Source organism: Hypanus sabinus, chromosome 1, assembly GCF_030144855.1.
Source record: "Hypanus sabinus isolate sHypSab1 chromosome 1, sHypSab1.hap1, whole genome shotgun sequence".
In the NCBI taxonomy this organism is placed as follows: Eukaryota; Metazoa; Chordata; class Chondrichthyes; order Myliobatiformes; family Dasyatidae; genus Hypanus; species Hypanus sabinus.
Genome location: NC_082706.1, coordinates 145,190,680 through 145,213,696, shown reverse-complemented (window position 1 = coordinate 145,213,696; position 23,017 = coordinate 145,190,680). Strand labels below are relative to the sequence as shown.

General features: G+C 44.7%; 1 protein-coding gene across 6 annotated transcripts in view; it reads right to left on the bottom strand.

The window, feature by feature from the left end:
• The window catches only part of LOC132398608 (anion exchange protein 2-like), a 247,827-nt gene that overhangs the window by 46,011 nt on the left and 178,799 nt on the right, over nucleotides 1-23,017 (bottom strand). For all 6 annotated transcript variants that reach the window (XM_059978272.1, XM_059978280.1, XM_059978289.1 and 3 more), the window contains 2 exons: nucleotides 22,631-22,788; nucleotides 17,470-17,675 (listed from right to left, as the gene is read on the bottom strand). In XM_059978272.1, the coding sequence (XP_059834255.1) occupies nucleotides 17,470-17,675; nucleotides 22,631-22,788 (364 nt within the window). The remainder of the gene's footprint in view (nucleotides 1-17,469; nucleotides 17,676-22,630; nucleotides 22,789-23,017) is intronic.

Genomic DNA, 23,017 nt, shown 5'->3' with positions numbered 1-23,017 from the left:
CAGATTTTAAGTCCCAGAACAATAATGGGTCCTGATCAGAGTCCCGAATGGTCTCCTTCTGTGCTGTACATTGATGTGTGGCTGCCCTCACTCTCTGTACAGCTGCTGTTACCTAGTCCTTTCCAACAGGATTGTGCTTGGTAAGGTAATTCAGCCTATCTGAAATTATCAGGTTAAGTAAAAATGGTGGAGACTGCAGATGCTGCAATCTGGAGAAAAGACAAACTATTGGAAGAGTTCAGCGGGTCAGGGGGCATCTGTGGGAGTTGAATGGACTGCAGACATTTCAGGTGGAGATCTGGCATTGGGTTTATATGTCCCTGTGATGTCCCACTGAAGCAATATCCCAACACTCTAAGCTCATGAATGTGGAGTGGTACATGATCCAAGGTGAGAGTGCGTCACTAGTGCACCTGACCTCCCTAGATGTGGAGGGGGAGCGTCGGCTTCTGTCACAGGGCAGGTGAGGGTGAGGAAGGAACAACAGATGGCTGATCTCTACCATCTGGGACCACAGGACAAGGACTTGGTAACAGCAGACAGACAGACTAATGAGGAGTGGGAGCCATCAAAATGGACAAGATGATATCCAATGTACAGAGCAGAAAGAAGCCACTCAAACTATCCAGTACTTCCCTTCAGTTGCCTTAAACATTCATCATCTACCCTCACCCGAATCACCCTCGAGTCCACCAGAACTAATGCGCAAGCACACACGCACACAATCATGTGCGCAAGTAAACACACTTGTGCACACACGCTGCCAAGCTCTCTTAGACGCAGCTCTCGATGAAAACTACCACTAAGTTACTGAGCTAAGAAGAGTACAGATGAGTATTCGCCCACCAGGGAGGAGGGTGTCAGCCCTCGCTGCCTACTGACTGTGATGCTTAAAACTGTCAGGATAACCCAACAAAATTAAACAACCAGCACAGTGCGTAACGTGTCCCAAACCACAGACGCAAAACGTGCTTGGCCTTGGAAAGCACAAAAATGCAGGCCAGTCTGAGGCCATCCAACAACATGGTCAGGTGAAGTCAATAAAAGTCTAGATGAAGGGTCTCAACCTGAAACTTAGATTGTCAACTTCTCTCCGTAAATGCTGCTTGAGTTCCTGAGTTCCTCTAGTATGTTGAAATAACATGACAGCTCTGGATTCAATCAAAGACTCAAACACAGCTCAAAGACTTAACTCTTCCAGAAGATTCAAAGCCTTGTACATATCCATTTCCTTTCTCCCTAGGCAGAGCACTGTTCGCCTGAGCTCCAGACTTCACCTCAACACCTCCACACAAATGCAAAACAGCTCCAACAGAGATAAGTTTCTGCAGGTATGAACTGCTAGCATTGAAGGGTTAATTGGGGTGGAGGGAAAGGAGGAGTCAAACAGGTTAGACTGGTTGGAAAGAAGGAATGAAGATGCAGGGGAGGAATAGACAGTTATCTGACACTGAGCTGGAACATGAAGGAATCTAGGCTGTGGGAGAACTGGGAACTGATAATCTGATGGTTAGGCTTCTACTAAGACAGAGCAAGAGAGTCTGTGGTTCAGTCAGTTAATGCTGAAGAAGCTCACCAGGTAGGGTGACATGTGTGGAGTAAGTGGCAGAGATGTCATCTCAGGCTGAAGGGCTTTCAGCAGAACTCCTAAGGATACTGGAAGCTAGGAGGGTGGGGGTGGTAGAGGAAAATGATCAGGAGGGGTGTGGTTCTGGGACAAGACAATGGTCAGGGGTACAGGTGAGCTGCCCTACAGGGTATTGGCCTGAGACAAGTTCCAGTGTGTCAATGATGCTAGGTGAGAGAGCAACAGGGAAGTGGGGGGGGGGGGGGGTGAAAGAGGGGAGTGGAAAAGGAGGATGAGGTGCAAGGGGGAGGGTGGCGGGTGAGCAGGTGGAAGCGGGGGGTGGGGAAGTACTTTTAGATCTTGAGGCACTCGGAAACTCTAATGTTTGTTAGGAATGTCGCAATCAGTGTGTACAGCACAACCAAACCAACAGATAGTGACCAAATATCCAGAGAGTATTCCCTGCATCAGTCCCACTGAAAAACCCTTCCATCAGAGCCCTTCACAGCATTAGGCTGCCAAACTAATCTCTCTGGACACTTATTTCACATGTAATCAATGTCCAAGTGAATGAGAATTTCCCTCCTTATCCTAGAGCAGGGTGAGGAAGCACTGGGAATCCTTGGCCAGGGAATAAAAGTGAACCTCACGGTAGGTGAATGCTGCGATGTACAATCAGAGTCGTGCAGCACAGGCAAAGGACCTTCGGCCCATCATATCCATGCTGAACTACACTAGCCTCATTTACTGCTTCTAGCTCTGTATATTCGATGAATTCATTGTTCAAATGCCATTCTAAATGCCTCTCATACATAGCAATTGTATTTGATTCCACACCCTCTATGGGAGCACATTCCAGATATCAACCAGACTCTGTGGGGGGAAAAAAAACTTCAGATCCCCTTTAAATCTCCTTCCTCTCACTGCGTACACAGTCCTCTTATTCTTGATGCTCCTCCTATGGGAAGTCTCTGTAGTGTTTTGATCCCTGGCCTCTGTAGCTTTACCATAGCCCTTTAATGTCACTGATTTTCAGGTTTACCTGGTCTGCACCACATCAGACGTCTCTGTGTAAGATCACCTCCAATCTGAAACTTTCAATGCTTCCTGGATTTTCTTGCTCCTCACACTTTCCAGGACTCCGGGATCAGGGTTGAACAGGAGCCCACTGTGGCAGGGTTGAACAGGAGCCCACAGTGGCAGGGTTCTTGTACTTTCCTGTGACTTCACACATTACCATTGCATAACAGGCCATCAATTAGCCAGAGATAAAGCCCAGCACTACACCCAGGTACAACTCAAACACCCGAGGCTGTCAGGGGCTGTCCTGGTTGGCTCCCTGAGAAAATTCCGAACATCCTGGTCAGATACACTTTTTACTAGTGGAAAAACCTGTCTTTAAAGAACACCCTTGACACTTCACTGCAGCACAAACTACAGCAAAATATCACTCCCAGCTGCTAAACAAAAGCTTATTTGGGGGTGTGTGCATATATGAGGGAGAGGGGGAGAGAGAGAGAGGGAGGGGAAGAGAGGGAGGGGGAGAGAGGGAGGGGGAGAGAGGGAGGGGGAGAGAGGGAGGGGGAGAGAGGGAGGGGGAGAGAGGGAGGGGAGAGAGAGGGTGAGGGAGAGAGAAACAGAAAGAAGGGGTGTGAGAGTGTGCGTGAAAGTGCGAGAGAATGAGTGGGATGAGGGGGGGACGAGGGATTTTGTAGAGGGAGGAAATATGTGTGGGGGATAGAGTGCGCATGTGCGTGAGAGAGGGCAATGGAGTGGGAGGGAGAAGGGGAGTAAGAGAGTATAAGTAGGAGATTAAGAGAGTGAGAGAGGGAGAGTAAGAGAGCAAGAGAAAAAGAGAGGGAGAGAATGAGGGAGATTTCCTTAATCTTCAGTTTCATATTTATTTGCATTTTTTAACTACCATTTCCCTTCATATTAATTGGTCAGATATGTTTTCAAGTTCAGAGACAAAAAAGACTGCACCTGGTGGAACCTGGAACAAAAAGAGAATGCTACAAGCATATAGGAGGGAGACTGAAAATCTGGCTGAGTGTTGCCAAAGCAACAAGCTCTTACACAATGTCAGCAAGACCAAGGAGCTGATCATTGACTTCAGGAGGAAGAAACTGGAGGTCCATGACCCTCTCTCATCGGGGGAAATTGTAGGTAGTGTGGGTCAGCAACTTTAATTTCTTGGTGTTATCATTTAGGAGAACCTGTGGACCCTCACCATCCAGGTCATGCTCTCTTCTCACTGCTGCCATCCTGAAGGTGGTACAGGAGCTTCAGGACTCACAGCACCAGGTTCAGGAGCAGTTATTGCCCCACAGCTATTAGGGTCTTGAATAAAAGGGGTTAACCACTCAAAATCTCTTGCCCCATCATTGGAATGTTCCCACAACCTATGGATCACTTTCAAAGACTCTTCATCTCATGTTCTCAATATTTATTATTTATTTATTTATATTATTATTTCTATCTTTTTGTATTACAGTTTGTTGTCTTTTGTACACTGGTTGAAAGCTCAAGTTGGTGCGGTCTTTCAATGATTCTATTATGGTTACTATTCTATTATGGATATATTTGGTATGCCCACAAGAAAGTACATATCAGGGTTGTATGTGGTGACTTATATGTACTTTGAAACTCAATGCTCAAGACAAAAGGTGCGAACTAACACTTCAAAATGTGATGCTGCATCCAGTTAGATGACCATTTGAAATGCCATGGCACAGAAGACAGGCAGAGTGCTGGTAAATGGGATTTGATGTAGATAGTCACTTAATTATTAGCATGTTGTGCCAAAGGTCCTGTCCTATGCAGAATGGCTGTACTGTCCAAACAACTGTTAATTCTATTCCAGATAATTGTTTTGGGAACTTTTCCTACCACTAATGTTACATGGAGCACCAATCTGTAGGAGGAACTCAGAGGGTCGAGCAGCATCTGTAGGGCAAAGGACTGTTGATGTTTCTGATCAAAACCCTGCATCAGAATTGTTCTGTTTTATTTTAATTTTATTTAGAGATACAGGCCGGACTTCCGGTAAGATGACGATTGTTTAGTTGCCCCGAACTTTTGCTCCGTTATTCTTCTTACCTTTGCACTATATGTCTCCCTTCTTAAACCTTAGTTAGGTATTTTATTAGTTCTCTTTTACCTGCCTGCGAACACATCTATCTTATAATGGCTACCAAAAGTACTAAAACCGGGAAAAAGGAAACTTCTACGGCTTTGCCGGCCGACATTCTCACTGTTCTGGAACAACATTGACAAGATACCTTAATGGATTTTAGAACTGAATTTAGAACTTCTTTCAACCAGCTGAATGTCAAATTGGATCAGATTAATGCTAGAGTGGATGAACATGCTGAACATTTATCTCGCATTGACGTAACTTCTGAAAATTTGAAACGCCGTGTTCAATATCTTGAAACTCTCTGCTCCAACCTAGAGGAGAAGAATAGTAAACTTTTTTCCCAAAATGGTGGATCTTGAAAATCGGAGCAGACGTTGCAACCTACGAATTCTTGGTTTGCCAGAGGCCACCGAAAAGGGCTCTCCCGTTGAATTTTTTTCTAAGTTTCTCTGTGAGATTTTTGGGAAAGAATTTCTTCCGACTCCACCTGAGCTTGAAAGGGCACACAGGATCTATGTTCCTTGAGTAATTCTGGGTTCCCGCCCACGGCCGATTATTTTATGCTTTCATCAATACCAGGTGAAAAACCGTTTGATGATGGAGGCACACCGCAGAGGTACTTTTGCTTTTCAAAATACGGTCATTCGTTTTGTGGAGGATTTTGCCCCCCAGATTCTGAAGATGCGTGCTGAGTTTAAAGGTGTAATGAAAGTGCTTTGTGATCGCAGATTCAGACCCTCTCTCCGAAATCCAGCCGATCTTAGAATTACGCTTACTACTGGAGATTATAAGTGCTTTAAATCAGTGAAGGAGGCTGAAGCGTTTGTTGGAAGTCTTCCAGCCACCTTGTCTTCTTCGGAACTGGCCTGACCTTCTAAAATGGTTGATAAGTACTTCTCGAAGTAAAACTATTTTTTCCGAACTCAGACTTGACTTGAATAATTCAGTCATTATCTATTGAAACACTAAGAGCTGTAGTCAATCTCTCCCTGGACTTGGTACGTTTTTTCTAAATAGATAAATTAAGTTTAATGTTTCCCTGCGAACTTTTAGATTTTACCTGTGTAATCTATTTTATTTTTGTATAACCTTATCTATAGAGAACTACAATTGTCTTTAACTTGTTTTGGAGGTTTGGAGTTTTTATTGAAGGCCTCCCTGTTGGTTGATTCATAGTTTTGCTTTTTTTTTCTGTAAATGGTTGATAAGGACTCTCTTTGAATTTTATAATTTCCCCTTTTCTCCCTCCCTTTTTTTTCCCTTTAATCTTTTATAATTTTTCACGGGTCGGTTAGTTTTAGTTTTCTTCTGATTTTCTTTGTATTAAGTTTTATACTTCTGTTGAAGTTGTTCCTATTTGTAATTCTGTTTTCTAGTGCATAAATTAGTTATTATTTGCTATATTATTTATACGGAACTTTTGTTAACGACACAGAACTGGAAGTCATACTTGGGTTAATTTTTTTGGTAGAGCTAGCTGCTTTTTTAGGTAGCCGTCTAATTTTGGGTTGCGGGGGGGAGAGGTTCTCCAGTTCCAACACTACTCACTGTTTCTTTTGTTTTCCTTTGTTATTCAGGACATGTCTCTGTTTTGATTCTACGGAGCTATGTTTACATTTTTGCTCCCAGACTGTTATTGTACTGCTTGATTTTTTATATGCCTGCTACCTTCTATGCACTAACAATTGACAATGGTTAATTCACTTAAATTTGTGAGCTAGAATGTAAAGGGATTGAATCATCCTGTTAAAAGAAGGAAGGTCTTCTCGCATATTAAACAACTCAAAGCTGACATTGCTTGCCTTCAAGAAACTCATATTCGTAGTTTTGATAATTCTCGGCTTCTGTCAAAGTGGGCGGGTCAACATTTTCATTCATCCTTTGCTGCCAAAGCTAGGGAGGGGTCTCCATCCTTATTAATTCAAATATTCCTTCTGAACTCCATAATAAGATATCTGATACAAATGGCTGTTTTATTATTGTTTCTGGTAAATTATACAATACTAAAGTTGTACTAGCAAACCTGTATGCTCCCAATTTTGATGATGTTAATTTTTTTGAACATTTTTTCTCCTCACTACCAGATTTAAACTCATACTCTCTTATACTGGGTGGCGATTTCAATTGTTGGTTAGATCCTAATTTGGATCGATCGTCCTCTGTTACTAGACTATCTACTAAATCTGCCTTAGCTATTCACTCTTTTCTCTCTAATTATGGTATCTCTGATATATGGCGTTTCCTTCATCCTACTGAGAGAGACTATTCTTTTTTTTCACATGTTCACCATACCTTTACTAGAATTGACTACTTTTTACTCGATAATCAACTTATTCCATTTGTCTATTCTTGTGACTATCAGAGTATACTGATTTCTGACCATGCCCCAATTACTTTGTCTTTATTGATCGCCTTCTTCATCTTCCTCCTGCGCACTAAAACCATCAAAGTCCTCTTCTTCAGTGTCTGAATTGAACAATCTCAGGATCTCGTCACTCACTTCAGTCTCTTCGTTGTCACTCTCACTTGAGCGCACGCGGTCCTCTTCATCACGCAGCAGTCCAGCCTTTCGAAACCCATTGGTGATGGTGGATGTTGTGAGACACGCATTTAGGATCCACTGGCAGACTTGAGTTAAAGATGCTCTTAGCATGCGTCCTGTTTTGGTAAAGGATTTCTCGCCACTCGTCATCCAAGCCTCCCACTCAATGCGCAGCGCCACTTTAAATGCCCGGTTCACACTGATGTCCAGTGGCTGCAAATACTTCGTGGTGCCCCCAGGAATCACAGCTGGAATTGAGTTTGTACTCTTGATGGCAGCTTTCACTGAATCTGTTATATGGGCCCTCATGCTGTCCATAACGAGCAATGCTTTTTTTTCTGTGAAAAAATCCCCCTGGTCGCTTGGCGTAGCACTCTCTCAGCCAATCCTTCATTAGACTCTCCGTCATCCAACCTTTCTTATTGACTTTCACCATGATTTCTTTTGGGAATTTTTCCTTTGGCATTGTCAGCCGCTTAAAAATCACCATCGGTGGAAGCTTTAGTCCGGATGCTGTGCAGCTCAGAACACAAGTAAAATGCGTTCTCTCATGGCCACTTGTTTTCAGTGTGATGGACAGACCGAGTGAGAGGCAGGTCAAATGTCAATGGTACTTCATCCATATTTACGATATCATCTGGCCCGATGGAATTCTCCACTATCTTTGTTTGAGTGAATGTGCGGAAGTTAGCAAGTTGTTCCTCGTGGTCGGGAGGGAGCTGCTGACACAGAGTCGTGCGTACCCTGATGGACAGGCCTTTTCGTCTCAAATCTAAAACACCACGATGGCCCACCTCTAAAATCTTCGATTTTCATTTTGGTGGCGATTGCTTTAGCCTTCAGTCTAATCTGCACGGTGGAAACACCGCGGCCGCCTGCTCTCTGTGTGTTAACCCAGTCTTCAAGAAAGTTTTCAAGTTCAGGCCATCTGCTATGATTACCTCTGAAAGCTTTTGTCGTCTTTTTGCATTGACTCAGTTCTTCACGCTGGCGTCTCCACCGTCTCACCACTGATTCATTTATGCCAAGATTATGTGCAGCAGCTCGATTTCCTTCTTCAACCGCCAAATTGATCGCCTTTAACTTAAAAGCTGCATCATATGCTTTTCTTCGAGTGTTTTCCATGTTGATGAGGGTGAGTACAAATGACTGATTTACAATGATTTATTTGTGAAAGTGCGCTTGATTTATCGTACAATTTCATTGGACCTCTGTGAACTACGCATCAATTTTATTGGTCTTGCTATGATCCCAGCCCCCTCCTTTGTGAGAATCGCAAGAGCACCCGTTGAAGGGGAGGTCAGTAGACCCAGTAGGAGAGAGAGAGGGAGAGAGGGGGAGAGAGAGGGGGAGGGAGAGGGGGAGGGAGAGGGAGAGGGGGAGGGGGAGGGGGAGGGGGAGGGAGAGGGGGAGGGAGAGGGGGAGGGGGAGGGGGAGGGGGAGGGGGAGGGGGAGGGGGAGGGGGAGGGGGAGGGGGAGGGGGAGGGGGAGGGGGAGGGGGAGGGGGAGGGGGAGAGGGAGAGGGAGAGGGAGAGGGAGAGGGAGAGGGAGAGGGAGAGGGAGAGGGAGAGGGAGAGGGAGAGGGAGAGGGAGAGGGAGAGGGAGAGAGAGAGGGAGAGAGAGAGAGAGAGAGAGAGAGAGAGAGAGAGATGCCAAATTGCACGTTCCACCTGAGATACAGAATAAGACGACAGCGACTATTGTCTCATGGAGACCACGTAAAAAGCCCTCGGGCAAGGTGGGCTGGTTGTGAGAGAGATTGCATCATCCCAACCTGATTGACACCTGCGACCCCGTGAGGAAGTATAAAGGAGAGTCTCAGGGGGGACAGGCCCCTCAGACGCACCAAGAAGACACGAGAGTGTTCCCGCAGCAGCGGGAAGCCATTCTGAAGGAAGCCACGTGCGTTAGATTCCGGGATTGGAATTTGTGGCTGGGATCACAGAAAACCACTTTTAACTAACATCGGGGCGAGGAAACCAACGCTCCCCCGATTTCACGGAAGATTCATCAAGACTCGGCAAGTTCTTTCTCTTCTCCCCCAATCTCTCTCTCTCGGTCGCCCCACGTGAAACCCTGCGATTTTCAAAGGGCTGAGGCCTGCAGACTTTCCGAGTGACTTTTATATTTCCAACGGACAATCTATTAACCCCTAGACATCAGCAGAGCTCACTTCTTAATGATGATTATTACTATACCCGCGCTTTAGATTGTTGACGATGTGCACTATCTGAATGTATGTATTAACCCTACTTTTGTGTCCCTTTATAAATAAAACGTTTGAAAATAGTGACATCAGACTTCAACGGATCTCTCTATCTTTGCTGGTAAGTTCTCCAGTTACAGGATTCATAACAGTCCACTGTTACGAGGCAAAATGTTTTTGGCGGCATGAAAAAAAAACATGCATTAGCCGCACCGTAGTATAGGCCACAGTGTTGCTGCAGTGTTCAAAGCGTGGGAAAAAAGTAGCGGCTTATAGACCGGAATTTACGGTAATTCAACCTCTCTTTGTGCTCGCCATTGCCTTTTACAGTTTAAGATCGTTCATAGAGCCCATATGTCTAAATCTAAACTATCTCGATTTTACCCTAATATTAGTCCTCTCTGTGATAAATGCAAAAGGGGCGAGGCCTCTCTCATTCATATGTACTGGTTTTGTCCTAGCTTGGGAGAAATTTTGGAAAGATGTCTTCACTACGTTATCGTATATTCTGAATCAGTACCTAGAACCAAACCCCTTAATTGCTTTGTTCGGTTTCTGGGGTGAGACAGATTTACGTCTGAGTCCGACCAAATGCTGAATATTATCCTTTGCCTCTCTCCTGGCTAGACACTTGATCCTCCTTAGATGGAGAGATGTTGCCCCGCCCACTCATGCTCAATGGCTTAACGACATTATGGCCTGCTTGGACCTCGAAAAAATTCATTATTCAGTTCTTAATTCGGATACAAAGTTCCATAAGGTCTGGAGATCTATTATTGAGTACTTTCATAACCTTCCTCTTAACTAAGGTTTTTTTTCGATCCCTTGCTTTCAGCTTCTTTTTTTTGGTAGTAGGCATTAACATCTTCTGTTGCTAACTGTATTTACAGTTTTGGGGGTTTGAATGTCCTGATGTATACTCTCTATATTGTGTTGTGGTTGGTCTGGAGTTCTTTTTTGTTGTGGGGCTTGGGGAGGATACTAACTTTACATGTCTTCAATTTGGGTGCTTTCTCAATTATCTTCTTTTGTATTATATTATTATTGTATGTTTATTTTTGCACTGTATTAATGTTCTTCATTTCGATCTGGGATTTTTTTTATCTGTAGCGATGTAGAAAATGTATAAAAAAACTAATAATAAAAAAAGAGATACAGGCTCTTCCGGCCCAATGAGCCTGTATTGTCCAATTACACCCATGTGACCAATTAACCTACTAATCCATATGTCTTTGGAGGAAATCATGGGGTCATGGGGAGGGTGTACAAACACCTATGTGTGTGTGCCAGATTTGAACCTGGGTTGCTGGCGCTGTAATAGCTTGACACCAACAGCTATTCTACCGCGCTATGTCTGTTGCTCCAGATCCAGCAACTGTGCAGACTTCTGTCTCTAAAATTAAACTTAACGGTTTGCAATTGCTGGGTTTATTGCTACATGCTTTTTTAGAGCAAATAACATCTCCAGTTTTCCATCCATGAGCAATCCCCCCCTCCCAGAACGTACAGATGTTGGGAATATTACAGTAATACTCTTCCTTGCTTCTCTCAGCAACCAAGGATCACTCCCTCTATGCTAGACTATTTATTCATGCTTGGACACGTACAATCCTCACATCTTCTCATTTTCAACTTTTAGCCCACCCAGAGTCTTCACTGAACCTTCCCTTCCTGAGACTCCAGCAGCATCCTCTTTCTCAGCGAAGGCTGATATAAAGGACCTCAGCCATAGTCGCAGCATCCCTGAATAAATTTCCTCCCTGGCCTGTGCTCAGCCAACCTTCCATTTGCAACCTTTTTTGTAAAAGGTGGTACAACTTTGAGATTCACTGTATGCACGGTGGGGTAAGTTGTTGGTTTGAAGTACTTAAAGATACATTTTCCAAAGACTGGGAATTGTGGACAGGCAACAGAACAGCTGAGGCCTGGAGCAGATCAGCCATGAATGATCGCAGTAAATGGTAGGACTGCCTCGAAGGGCTGAATGGCCTTTTTGATCCTATTTTACTTGTATGTAATTCTTCTCCACTTCACATTCCTCGTCAGCCAGTATTTTCTCAGTTTCTCCATTTTTATTTCCATTTTCATCCCTGATTTTCTGCAATCAGCCAGTGTTTCCCTTGTGTTAACAATCTGTCATAAGTGCTTTTCTCTGCTCAGATTTACTTTATATCTTTCTGGTCATCTAGAGAGCTCTAAATTCTCTCCCCAGTCCCTTATGGGAATATTGACTATAGCCAAAACATCTAAAGAGTAAGGAGAAAAGCACAAAGCTATCAATAAAACAATAATAATAAATGGAAAATCAAAACATTGCTGTGGGTATGAAAAATGCTTCCATGTCATCAGTGGAAGATGTGCCTGCCAAGTTCCTGTTCCAGTTTATCCAGCCAGAACCATTCACCTTGAAATGGAAATGACATTTCTTCAACTACCCTGGAGTGCTTAAAACCTTTTCCCATAGACTTTCGACATCCTGTGATAGGATCTCTGTTTTCAATGGTCCCCACTGATAACTGTTCCACTCACATCTGCAAGTCTTTCTTTTCCTAGACAATCCAGCCCCAGAATGCAGAAATAATCCAATTAATTCCCTCATACCAATGTCAAAGGGCCCCTTGAATAGTTTTGTGACCAAGATGTTGTGGAATAATACAGTGAACACCAAGATCTATAAGCATCAAAGCAATCAGTACATTAGAAAGGACTGAATCTTTATATATGGATAAGCCTTGGCTATCCTTTCAAGTGCCTAAAAACTCTTCAACTTCATGCACTCTTGAATTGTGCCTGAGTGATAAACTAGGTCAAAGCAGAAGGAGACAGGTTTGATGAGATCACCATTGACCACCAGCCTCTGTGTGTACCTGGCTCCATCACAGTACCCTGTTCCAATCAAGTAATCTCTTGCTGATAGACTTGGTCATCAGGAGATCTCAGAGTCTTCTAATGTGATAGTAGGTCACTGGGTCCAGCACAACTATGCACACCAAGATAGCTGTCCACGCTGGTCCCATATGTCTGCATTTGGCCTATATCTTCTAAACATTTAAATCCATGCACCTGTCTAAATGCCTTTTAAGCTTTCTAACTGTACCCACCTTTACCTCTTCCTCTGGCAGATCATTCCACATACCCACCACACTCCATGTGAAAAAACTTAGTATGCACAAGGCTAACTTACCCTAGATCCCATGAGAACTAAACTTCCAGACAGCCTACCCTGTGGGACCTTATCAAAGGCTTTGCTAAAGTCCATGTTGATAATCTATAGTAGTGGTTAGCATAATACTATTACAGTGTCAGCAACCTGGGTTCAACCCCGCTGCTGTCTGTATGGAGTTTATATGACAACCCCCATGACCGTGTGGGTTTCCTCTGGGTGCTTCAGTTTCCTCCCACACTCTGGAAAGGTTCTAGAAATAAAAAATAAACAAACAACCTCTCCTGCCCTCATCAATCTTCATTATCTCCTCAAAAAACTCAATCCGATTGATAAGACATGATCTCCCATGCCTAAAGCCATGCTGAATATCCCTTATCATGTCTTTTAACCATATAACAATCACAGCACGGAAACAGGCCATCTCGGCCCTCCTAGTCCGTGCCGAACTCTTAATCTCACCTAGTCCCACCTACCCACACTCAGCCCATAACCCTCACTCCTTTCCTGTCCATATACCTATCCAATTTTACCTTAAATGACACAACTGAACTGGCCTCTACTACTTCTACAGGAAGCTCATTCCACACAGCTATCACTCTCTGAGTAAAGAAATACCCCCCGTGTTTCCCTTAAACTTCTGCCCCCTAACTCTCAAATCATGTCCTCTCGTTTGAATCTCCCCTACTCTCAATGGAAACAGCCTATTCACGTCAACTCTATCTATCCCTCTCAAAATTTTAAATACCTTGATCAAATCCCCCCTCAACCTTCTACGCTCCAATGAATAGAGACCTAACTTGTTCAACCTTTTTCTGTAACTTAAGTGCTGAAACCCAGGTAACATCCTAGTAAATTGTCTCTGCACTCTCTCTAATTTATTGATATCTTTCCTATAATTCGGTGACCGGAACTGCACGCAATATTCCAAATTTGGCCTTACCAATGCCTTGTACAATTTTAACATTACATCCCAACTTCTGTACTCAATGCTTTGATTTATAAAGGCCAGCGTTCCAAAAGCCTTCTTCACCACCCTATCTACATGAGACTCCACCTTCAGGGAACTATGCACTGTTATTCCTAGATCTCTCTGTTCCTCTGCATTCCTCAATGCCCTACCATTTACCCTGTATGTTCTATTTGGATTATTCCTGCCAAAATGTAGAACCTCACACTTCTCAGCATTAAACTCCATCTGCCAACTTTCAGCCCATTCTTCTAACTGGCATAAATCTCCCTGCAAGCTTTAAAAACCCACCTCATTATCCACAACACCTCCTACCTTAGTATCATCGGCATACTTACTAATCCAATTTACCACCCCATCATCCAGATCATTTATGTATATTACAAACAACATTGGGCCCAAAACAGATCCTTGAGGCACCCCGCTAGTCACCGGCCTCCATCCTGATAAACAATTATCCACCACTACTCTCTGGCATCTCCCACCTAGCCACTGTTGAATCCATTTTATTACTCCAGCATTAATACCTAACGACTGAACCTTCTTAACTAACCTTCCATGTGGAACTTTGTCAAAGGCTTTGCTGAAGTCCATATAGACTACATCCACTGCCTTATCCTCGTCAACATTCCTCGTAACTTCTTCAAAAAATTCAATAAGGTTTGTCAAACATGACCTTCTACGCACAAATCCATGCTGGCTACTCCTAATCAGATCCTGTCTATCCAGATAATTATTAATACTATCTCTAAGAATAATTTCCATTAATTTACCCACCACTGATGTCAAACTGACAGGTCTATAATTGCTAGGCTTACTTCTAGAACCCTTTTTAAACAATGGAACCACATGAGCAATACTCCAATCCTCTGGCACAATCCCCATTTCTAATGACATCTTAAAGATCTCCGTCAGAGCTCCTGCTATTTCTACACAAACTTCCCTCAAGGTCCTGGGGAATATCCTGTCAGGACCCGGAGATTTATCCACTTTTAAATTTCTTAAAAGCGCCAGTACTTCTACCTCTTTAATTGTCATAGGTTCCATAACTTCCTTATTTGTTTCCCACACCTTACACAATTCAATATCCTTCTCCTTAGTGAATACCGAAGGGAAGAAATCGTTCAAAATCTCTCCCATCTCCCTCGGCTCCACACATAGCCGACCACTCTGATTCTCTAAGGGGCCAATTTTATCCCTCACTATCCTCTTGCTTTTAATATAACTGTAGAAACCTTTCGGATTTACTTTCACCTTATTTGCCAAACCAACCTCGTATCTTCTTTTAGCTTTTCTAATCTCTTTCTTAAGATTCCTTTTACATTCTTTATATTCCTCGAGCAATTCCTTTACTCCATGCTGCCTATATCTATTGTAGACATCCCTCTTTTTCCGAACCAAATTTCTAATATCCCTTGAAAACCATGGTGCTTTCAAACCTTTACTTTCAACCTAACAGGAACATAAAGATTCTGTACCCTCATAATTTCACCCTTAAATGACCTCCATTTCTCTTTTACATCCTTCCCATAAAACAACTTGACCCAATCCACTCTCTCTAAATCCCTTCGCATCTCCTCAAAGTTAGCCTTTCTCCAATCAAAAATCTCAACTTTAGGTCCTGTCCTGTCCTTCTCCATAATTATATTGAAGCTAATGCTATTGTGATCACTGGACACGAAGTGCTCCCCAACACATACATCTGTCAGCTGACCTATCGCATTCCCTAACAGGAGATCCAACACTGCCCCATCTCTAGTCAGCACTTCTATGTATTGTTGCAAAAAACTATCCTGCACACATTTCACAAACTCTAAACCATCCAGCCCTTTTACAGAATGAGCTTCCCAGTCTACGTGTGGAAAATTAAAATCTCCCACAATCACCACCTTGTGTTTACTACAAATATCTGCTATCTCCTTACACATTTGCTCTTCCAACTCACGCTCCCCATTAGGTGGCCTATAATACACTCCTATCAGTGTTACTACACCCTTCCTATTCCTCAATTCCACCCAAATAGCCTCCCTAGAGGAGCTCCCTAATCTATCCTTCCAAAGCACCGCCATAAGATTTTCTCGGACAAGCAATGCAACACTCCCTCCTCTGGCCCCTCCTATTCTATCACACCTGAAGCAACTAAATCCAGGAATATTTAGTTGCCAATCACACCCTTCCTGCAACCATGTTTCACTAATAGCTACAACATCATAATACCAGGTATCAATCCACGCTTTAAGCTCATCCACCTTTCTTACAATGCTCCTAGCATTAAATTAGATACATTTAAGATACTCTCCACCTCCTCCTCTCTTTTCATCCCTTACAATGCATTCAAATTTATTAATCCTTTTCTTTCTTCTCCCCTACATCTTCGGGCTGAGCGCATCCCTTCTCCATCACCTGCCTTTCCTCCCTCACACATTGTCTATTTACTTGCTCTACTGGTGAACTAACCTCCTCTCCCATAGTTTCCTCAAATTGATTCCCGCCCCCTCCCCCCCCCATCTCACTGGTTTAAAGTCTGCCCCGTAGCCCTAGCAAACCTCCCCGCTAGGATATTGGTCCCCCCAGGATTCAAGTGTAACCCGTCCTTCTTGAACAGGTCACGCCTGCCCCAGAAGAGGTCCCAATGATCCAGAAACTTGAATCCCTGCCCCCTGCTCCAATCCCACAGCCACGCATTCATCCTCCACCTAATTCTATTCCTACTCTCACTGTCGCGTGGCACAGGCAGTAATCCCGAGATTACTACCTTTGCGGTCCTTCTTCTTAACTGCCTTCCTATACTCTCGTTTCAGGACCTCTTCCCCTTTCCTACCTATGTCATTGGTACCTACATGTACCACGACCTCTGGCTCCTCACCCTCCTACTTCAGGATATCTTGGACGCGATCAGAAACATCCTGAACCCTGGCACCAGGGAGGCAAATTACCATCCGGGACTCCCGATCACCTCCACAGAACCGCCTGTCTGAGCCCCTGACTATCGAGTCCCCTATTACTATGGTCCTCTTTTTTCTATCCCTACCCTTCTGAGCTACAGGGCCGTCCTTTGTGCCGGAGGCCCGGCCACTGTCACTTCCACCAGGTAGACTGTCCCCCCCCAACAGTACTCAAACATGAGTACTTATTGTCAAGGGGTACAGACACTGGGGTACTCTCTAGTACCTGCCTCTTCCCCTTCCTGACCGTGACCCACCTATCTGCCTCCCGTGGCCCCGGAGTGACCACCCGCCTGTAACTCCTCTCTATCACCTCCTCACTCTCCCTGACCAGGCGAAGGTCATCGAGCTGCAGCTCCAGTTCCCTAACTCGGTCCCTCAGGAGCTGCAGTTCGGTGCACCTGGCGCAGATGTGGACGTCCAGGAGGCTCGGAGACTCCAGGACCTCCCAAATCCGACACCGAGAACAACAAGCTGCCCTCACACTCATACTTCCCAAATAACTGAAAAATAACAAGAACTAAAAGATAAGTCTACTGTGCCCTCTTCCGCCTAAGCCCCCTGAGCCCAAGCCCTACACTCTGCTCCCGGCGCACTCCGCTGCCCGCAAACGAAGCTGCCCGCTTCTTAAGGCTGCGTTCTTTTTATATCTTCCCTCCTTCCCAGGCCTCCATCACGCGCCTGCGCAGTTCCGCCTCTCAGAACTCCGATCTGAGACGCAATTGGACAATTTGAAAATGGCCGCCGCCGAACTTCCTCTCAAAGCCTCGCTGTCCTCTTCCAAAAGAGGACTGTATTTCCAAATGCTGGTAGCTCCTCTGCCTCAGAATACCCTCTACAAACTTACACAGCATTGATGATCAGCTTACAGTTAGTTCTCTGGCCCGCCCTTGCTCTTAACACCTCTTGCCTGCTGTATGCATATGCTGCCACTCACTTTTCATGTAGTCTAGATCGGCCACAGCTAACATCTCCGCCTCCAGCTCGTCAGTCGGTATCTTCTGGAACTTGGCCTCATTGACAGTGGTCTGGCTCCCGATCCGGCGCCGCTCCTTCAGGTCATAACTGCTACGATGAGCTAGTGGTGTCTTCAGCAGCACTCTGTTCTCCTCCAGCAGACTGGGTGCGCTGACTGCAGCTGCCCTGAAAACATGCAATTAAGGGAGCAACTTCAAAGTTCAAAGTAGAATTATTATTAACATATGTATATATTACCATGTACTACCTTGAGATTCATAGTTTTGCAGGCATTTGAAGGATAATATAATAGAACCAACACAAAAAAAATAGAAAGGCTTCCAACCAATGTGCAAAAGGGAAAATTACCAAATAAAAAATAATACTGAGAACATAAATTGGAAAGAGTCTTTAAAATTGAGCCTGTAAGGTTGTAGAATCAGTTCAGAGCTGTGGTGAGTGAAGTTATCCACGTCGGTTTCAGGAACCTGATGGTTATATGGTAATAACTGTTCCTGAACCTGGTGGTGTGCAATATAAGGCTTTTGTACCTCCTGCAAGATGGTAGAGAGAAGAGGGCATGGCCTGGATGGTGGTGGGGGAGGGGGCCCTTTCTTGATAAATGCTACGTTCTTGTGGAAGCGCTCCATGTACTGTGAATGTACTCAATGGTGCAGAAGGCTTTGCCTGCGATGGACTAGGCTGTATCCACCACTTTCTGTAATGGGTGTGGTCACTCCTGCCTGGCCCAGGGCCATTCCCACCTGAACAAGCCTTAGGGTCTACAAACTGACTTGGTGGCTCTACCCCAAAACTACCACCCTGCAAGACAGGTGCAGAGACATCACATGCTCCATCAAACACCACACTAGACAGCTATTCCTCCTTTGTCACTGGCTTAAAGCTGAGCCATTCTCCTCCCTATCACAAATAAAATAAAATTACAAGGTCAGTTTGCCCTGTGTGTTGCCCTGAATTTAGGACCAACTTCTTTAAGCAGAGGATGGCTCCCAAATAGAGCAAACTGCCAGAGAAAGTACAATTCCAATATTTAAAATGCAATTGGATAAGCACAAGGATAGGAGGGGGTAAATGAACTGATCTGTATGAACAATATGCACAAGTCTTTCACTGTACATTGGCACACGTGACAATAATAAACCAATTTACCAATTTAGAGGATATAGACTAAACTTGAATAAATGGGACGAGATTAGGTGGGCAGGGACTTAGGCCTGAGGGGCCTGTTTCTGTGCTATGTTACTCCATGACTCTAACGCCAAGGCTTCATCTAATTTCAGTTTCATCGAAGGATTTGACAGAATAGATATGCCCCTCCATGTGGTAGGGGGCAGATGCAGAGTTATTAAATGTAATCTCTTAATGAGTGGTGGCTAGGATTTGAACAGGCCAAAGTAGACTTCAAGCTACAATGGTGCAGCCAGCAGTGGTGAAACCTCACAGTTGTAGTGAGCTGAGTGTAATACTGACCTAGAGTGCTCCAAAAAGTGGAACAGATTGAGGAGAGACCGAGCAGAGATAGGGCTGATAGTAGGAAACCTTTCCCCACAGCAGGGGTGTCTAAAACTACAAAACCACAAGGCATAGGTTTATGGTACAGGTAAAAGGTTTGGAGGGAATCTGTGGAGGAACGCTTTTCTCTGGGGGGGGGGGGATAATGGGGGTTGGGCCCTGGAATGCACTGCCAGAGGGATTGGTGGAGGCAGACACTTTCACAATGCTCAAGAAGTGTTTTGGTAAACACTGAATTTGCCAAGATATGAAAGTGACAGACCAGGTGCTGACAACTGGGATTAGTATAAAGGAGCACTTGATGCTCGGCATGGATCTAATAGGTAGAAAGGTCTGTTTCAGTGCCGTGCGACTCGATAGGGTGAATGTGAGAATAATGGAGAAGGTTAGTCACAGTGAATTGTCAGAGAGGTTCCATAGGGAGGGGTTAAGGAGAAGGGAATGGGTTAGAGTGATAACCCAGAGGGAGAGGGATAAACAGACTTAATCAGAAGAATTTAGATTGGCACATGAACAGGAGAGATATGGACCATGTGCAGGCAGACTGAATTAGTTTAAATTTGTATCATGCTCAGTCAGTACTGTGCAAAAGTCAGGCATATATATGTAGCCAGAGTGCCTAAGACTTTTGCACAGTACTGTAGTAATTTTATGTGTTGCATTATACTGCTGCCACAAAAAAAACTTTCATGACATGTGAGTGATGGTATACCCAATTCTGACAATGGATCTCTATTTTGGACTGAAAGTGGAAAGGTGGCAGGGAGAGGGGAATCTTGGTTGGGAAAAGGGGAAGGGAAGAGGGGAAGGAGTGTGAAGCACCAAGGAAACATTCTGTAATGGTCAATAAACCAATTGTTTGGAATCAAACAACCTTGCCTGGTGTCTCACAGCTGGGTGTGTCTGCATCAGTGCCAAGCCCCATCACGGCACTCCTTCTCTAATCACTTGTCCCACACCCCTCTTGCAGTACTCTACCCTCGCCATTACCAACATCCTTTGTTCCCACCAGATTTACAAACTTGCTCTCCACTCCATGTTGACAAATACAGTACTGTCCAAAAGTCTTAGGTACCCTAGCTATATATACTGTATGCCTAAGACTTTTGTACAGTACTGTACATTGTGTGTGTGTGTGTGTGTGTGTGTGTGTGTGTGTGTGTGTGTGTGTGTGTGTACGTATGCGTGTGCCTGCTAGACTGGAGGAGGTTTACAGAGAGGGAGGAGTGAGCAGAGTGGGGTCAGCAAAATGCCAAACTTTCCAGCCAACCCAGGTCAGCAGGCTCTGAGCTGACTGTCTGTTGGCTCTCCAAAAGCATTCTGCAACTGGTGGGGCCACAGGAGCTTGGCAAGGAATTGTTCACTGGGATATAAATATGTAAAATAAACCTTTTAAACAACAACAGGTATCGGATAGTTAGTCAGGGCAAGGGTAGTGGATGTCGAGGTGACCACGAAATATACGCAAGAGGAACCTCAATGCTGTGGACGCCAAAAGAAGAAACCTCAATATGCTCAGGGAACAGCGACGGTCCATGAAGTTAAATGATTCAGACAGGCAGCGGCAAGACAGAAATCCTCTGGATAAAGGAATGCTCTTATCAGGCTGGAGGGCAGCAAACCCTGGCGAGAGGGAGGTGTTGATTGAAGAAAAATTGATGGTCCCACTGTGAACAGCTCGCTGGCCTGGACAAACCCACCAAACAGATTGAGCACAGCCAAAGCCCAGCTTTCCACCCACACCCAGCCAGGGAGATAAATGGCTGCTCCACTCCCACCCCCACTCTCTGGATTAAGGGCTGATAAACAGAGCTGGGAATTACCAAAACAAAGCTGAATACAACTGCAGGTATGTACGTTGCAAAGCAGATTGTGTGTGGGTACCACCAACTTTAAAGTTGGAAGTGCGTGGGAGAGGGAGGGCGCCACACCTGGAACAGGAACAAGGGCATGTGAAGAGGGGTTGCAGGGGTGAGGAAGGAATTAATGGGGAAGAGGATTCAGGAAAGAGAGGGGGTTGGATAAATGCTCCCAATGTTTTGGACATACTGCTGATTGCTGATGCTGAAATCTGGATCAATGTCAACAATTCCTTTCTTCCCAGAAATCTGCTTTATCTGCTCAGTTCCTACAGCAGTTTGCTTGTTATATTCAGTGATTCATCTGATTGTCGGAGACCTTTTCTGTCCTTTGCACATAGCCCTCCTTCCAAACATTCCTGAATCACAACATCTTGACTGAATTTCCCTCTGCCCACACTGACAGTGTGTTCCAGACCACAGCAACTCGCTGTGTGATATCATTTCACCTTCTGGATCCCACCCTCACTGACGTCTTGGTCATACTGCCAGATGCCCGCATCCTCTCTGTTCCTGTCACCACCACACCCTCATTCAAATCAGCCTCTCAACTGGGTCACTGGGTATGGGCACCTTGGAAGAAATGTTTCTTCTGGCAGTAGGACATGCAGGTCCATACCCAGTGCTCTTGAATCCAATGCTGGAGGTCAGGGATTGTAGTGCAGTCTCACTGGCTGAGAGTCCACACACTCAACAGAACTCTGGGGTCACTAAGAACAGCAAGAAAAACAAGGATCATCTCCCTGCACCAGGATGCAGTCTGGAATGGAGGGCTGCAGTTCTGAGGAAATGAGATTGGGTGGGATTGCTCTCACTGCGATGAAGGAGGCTGAGGGGTTTAGAGATTATAAATTTAGAGGGGCATAGAGAGGGTGGGTAGTCACAGGCTTTTTCCAAGAGTAGGGGAGTTTAAACCTGGAGGGCATAAGTTTAAGGTGGGGGGGGGAGGTTAAAAGGGGATCTGAAGGACAAGTTTTTCATACAGATGTTGGTAAACAGTCTGTATGCTATGCATATCAGATTGTGCAGGGCCATGTGATTTGTATTTTGGTGTGCAGGATGTGCTACATAGATTGTCAGTCTCCACAGGTCAGCATGATGAGGCTAAGGCAGGGATGTAGGATTCTACAGCACTGAGGTAGGCCCTTTGGCCCGACTTGTCCACGCCTAGCTACACAAATCTCATTTTCCTGCGTTTGGCACATATCCTTCAATGCATGCATCCTTTCAAATGCATTTTATATATTTTAACTGTACCTACCCATCACTTCCACTGACAGCTTTTTCCATATACACAGACAGAACCCCATGATTTTCTGCTAAACTGAATAAATGTCCAAGTAAATTCAGACAAATCCTTCTGCCTACACAATGTCTGTATCCAACCATTTCCTGTGTATTTATGTATGCATTTAAGAGCCTCTTAAGCACCACTAACATATTTACTTCCACCACCCCGGCTTCCAATTCCAGGCATTCCTCACTCTGTGCTTAAAAAAAACTTGTTCTGCATAGTTCCTTTAAACGTTCCCCTTCATCTTAAATGTATGGCCTCAAATACTAGATGTTTCAACCTTGGGATAAAGATACCAGCTGTCTATTTATGTCTCATAATTTTATAATCTTCTGTCAAATCTCTCCCTTAATCTCTGTTGATCCATAGAAAACAATCCCACCTCAGTTTTGTGCTGTTCCTGAAAGGTTCGGGTATTGGGCCTTGATCAGAACGAGGGACAGTGCTGAGCTTACCTGAGCGCAATACGCTCACTGCTCTTCCTCAGCTGACTGCTCTGGATGTCTGCTTCAGGCTCTTTGTGTGGGGCTGGAACGTCCTGCTGCTTCCGGTTGCCATCCAGTGCATTCAGTGAAGCTGCATTAACTTCTAGCTCCTCGTCAGGCATGAAGAACTGGAGAAGGTGAGCACAAGGATATCAAATATTTAGATCATAACACATAGGCAGCAGAATTAGGCTATTTGGCTCATTGGGCCTATTCTGCCATTCCATTGTGGTTGATTTATTAACCCCTCTCAACCCCTTTCTTCTGCCTTCTCCTACCTTCTCCCCGTAACCTTGATTCCCTTGCTAATCAAATGTCAACTGCTGCTTCAAACATACCCAATTACGGCGTCCACAG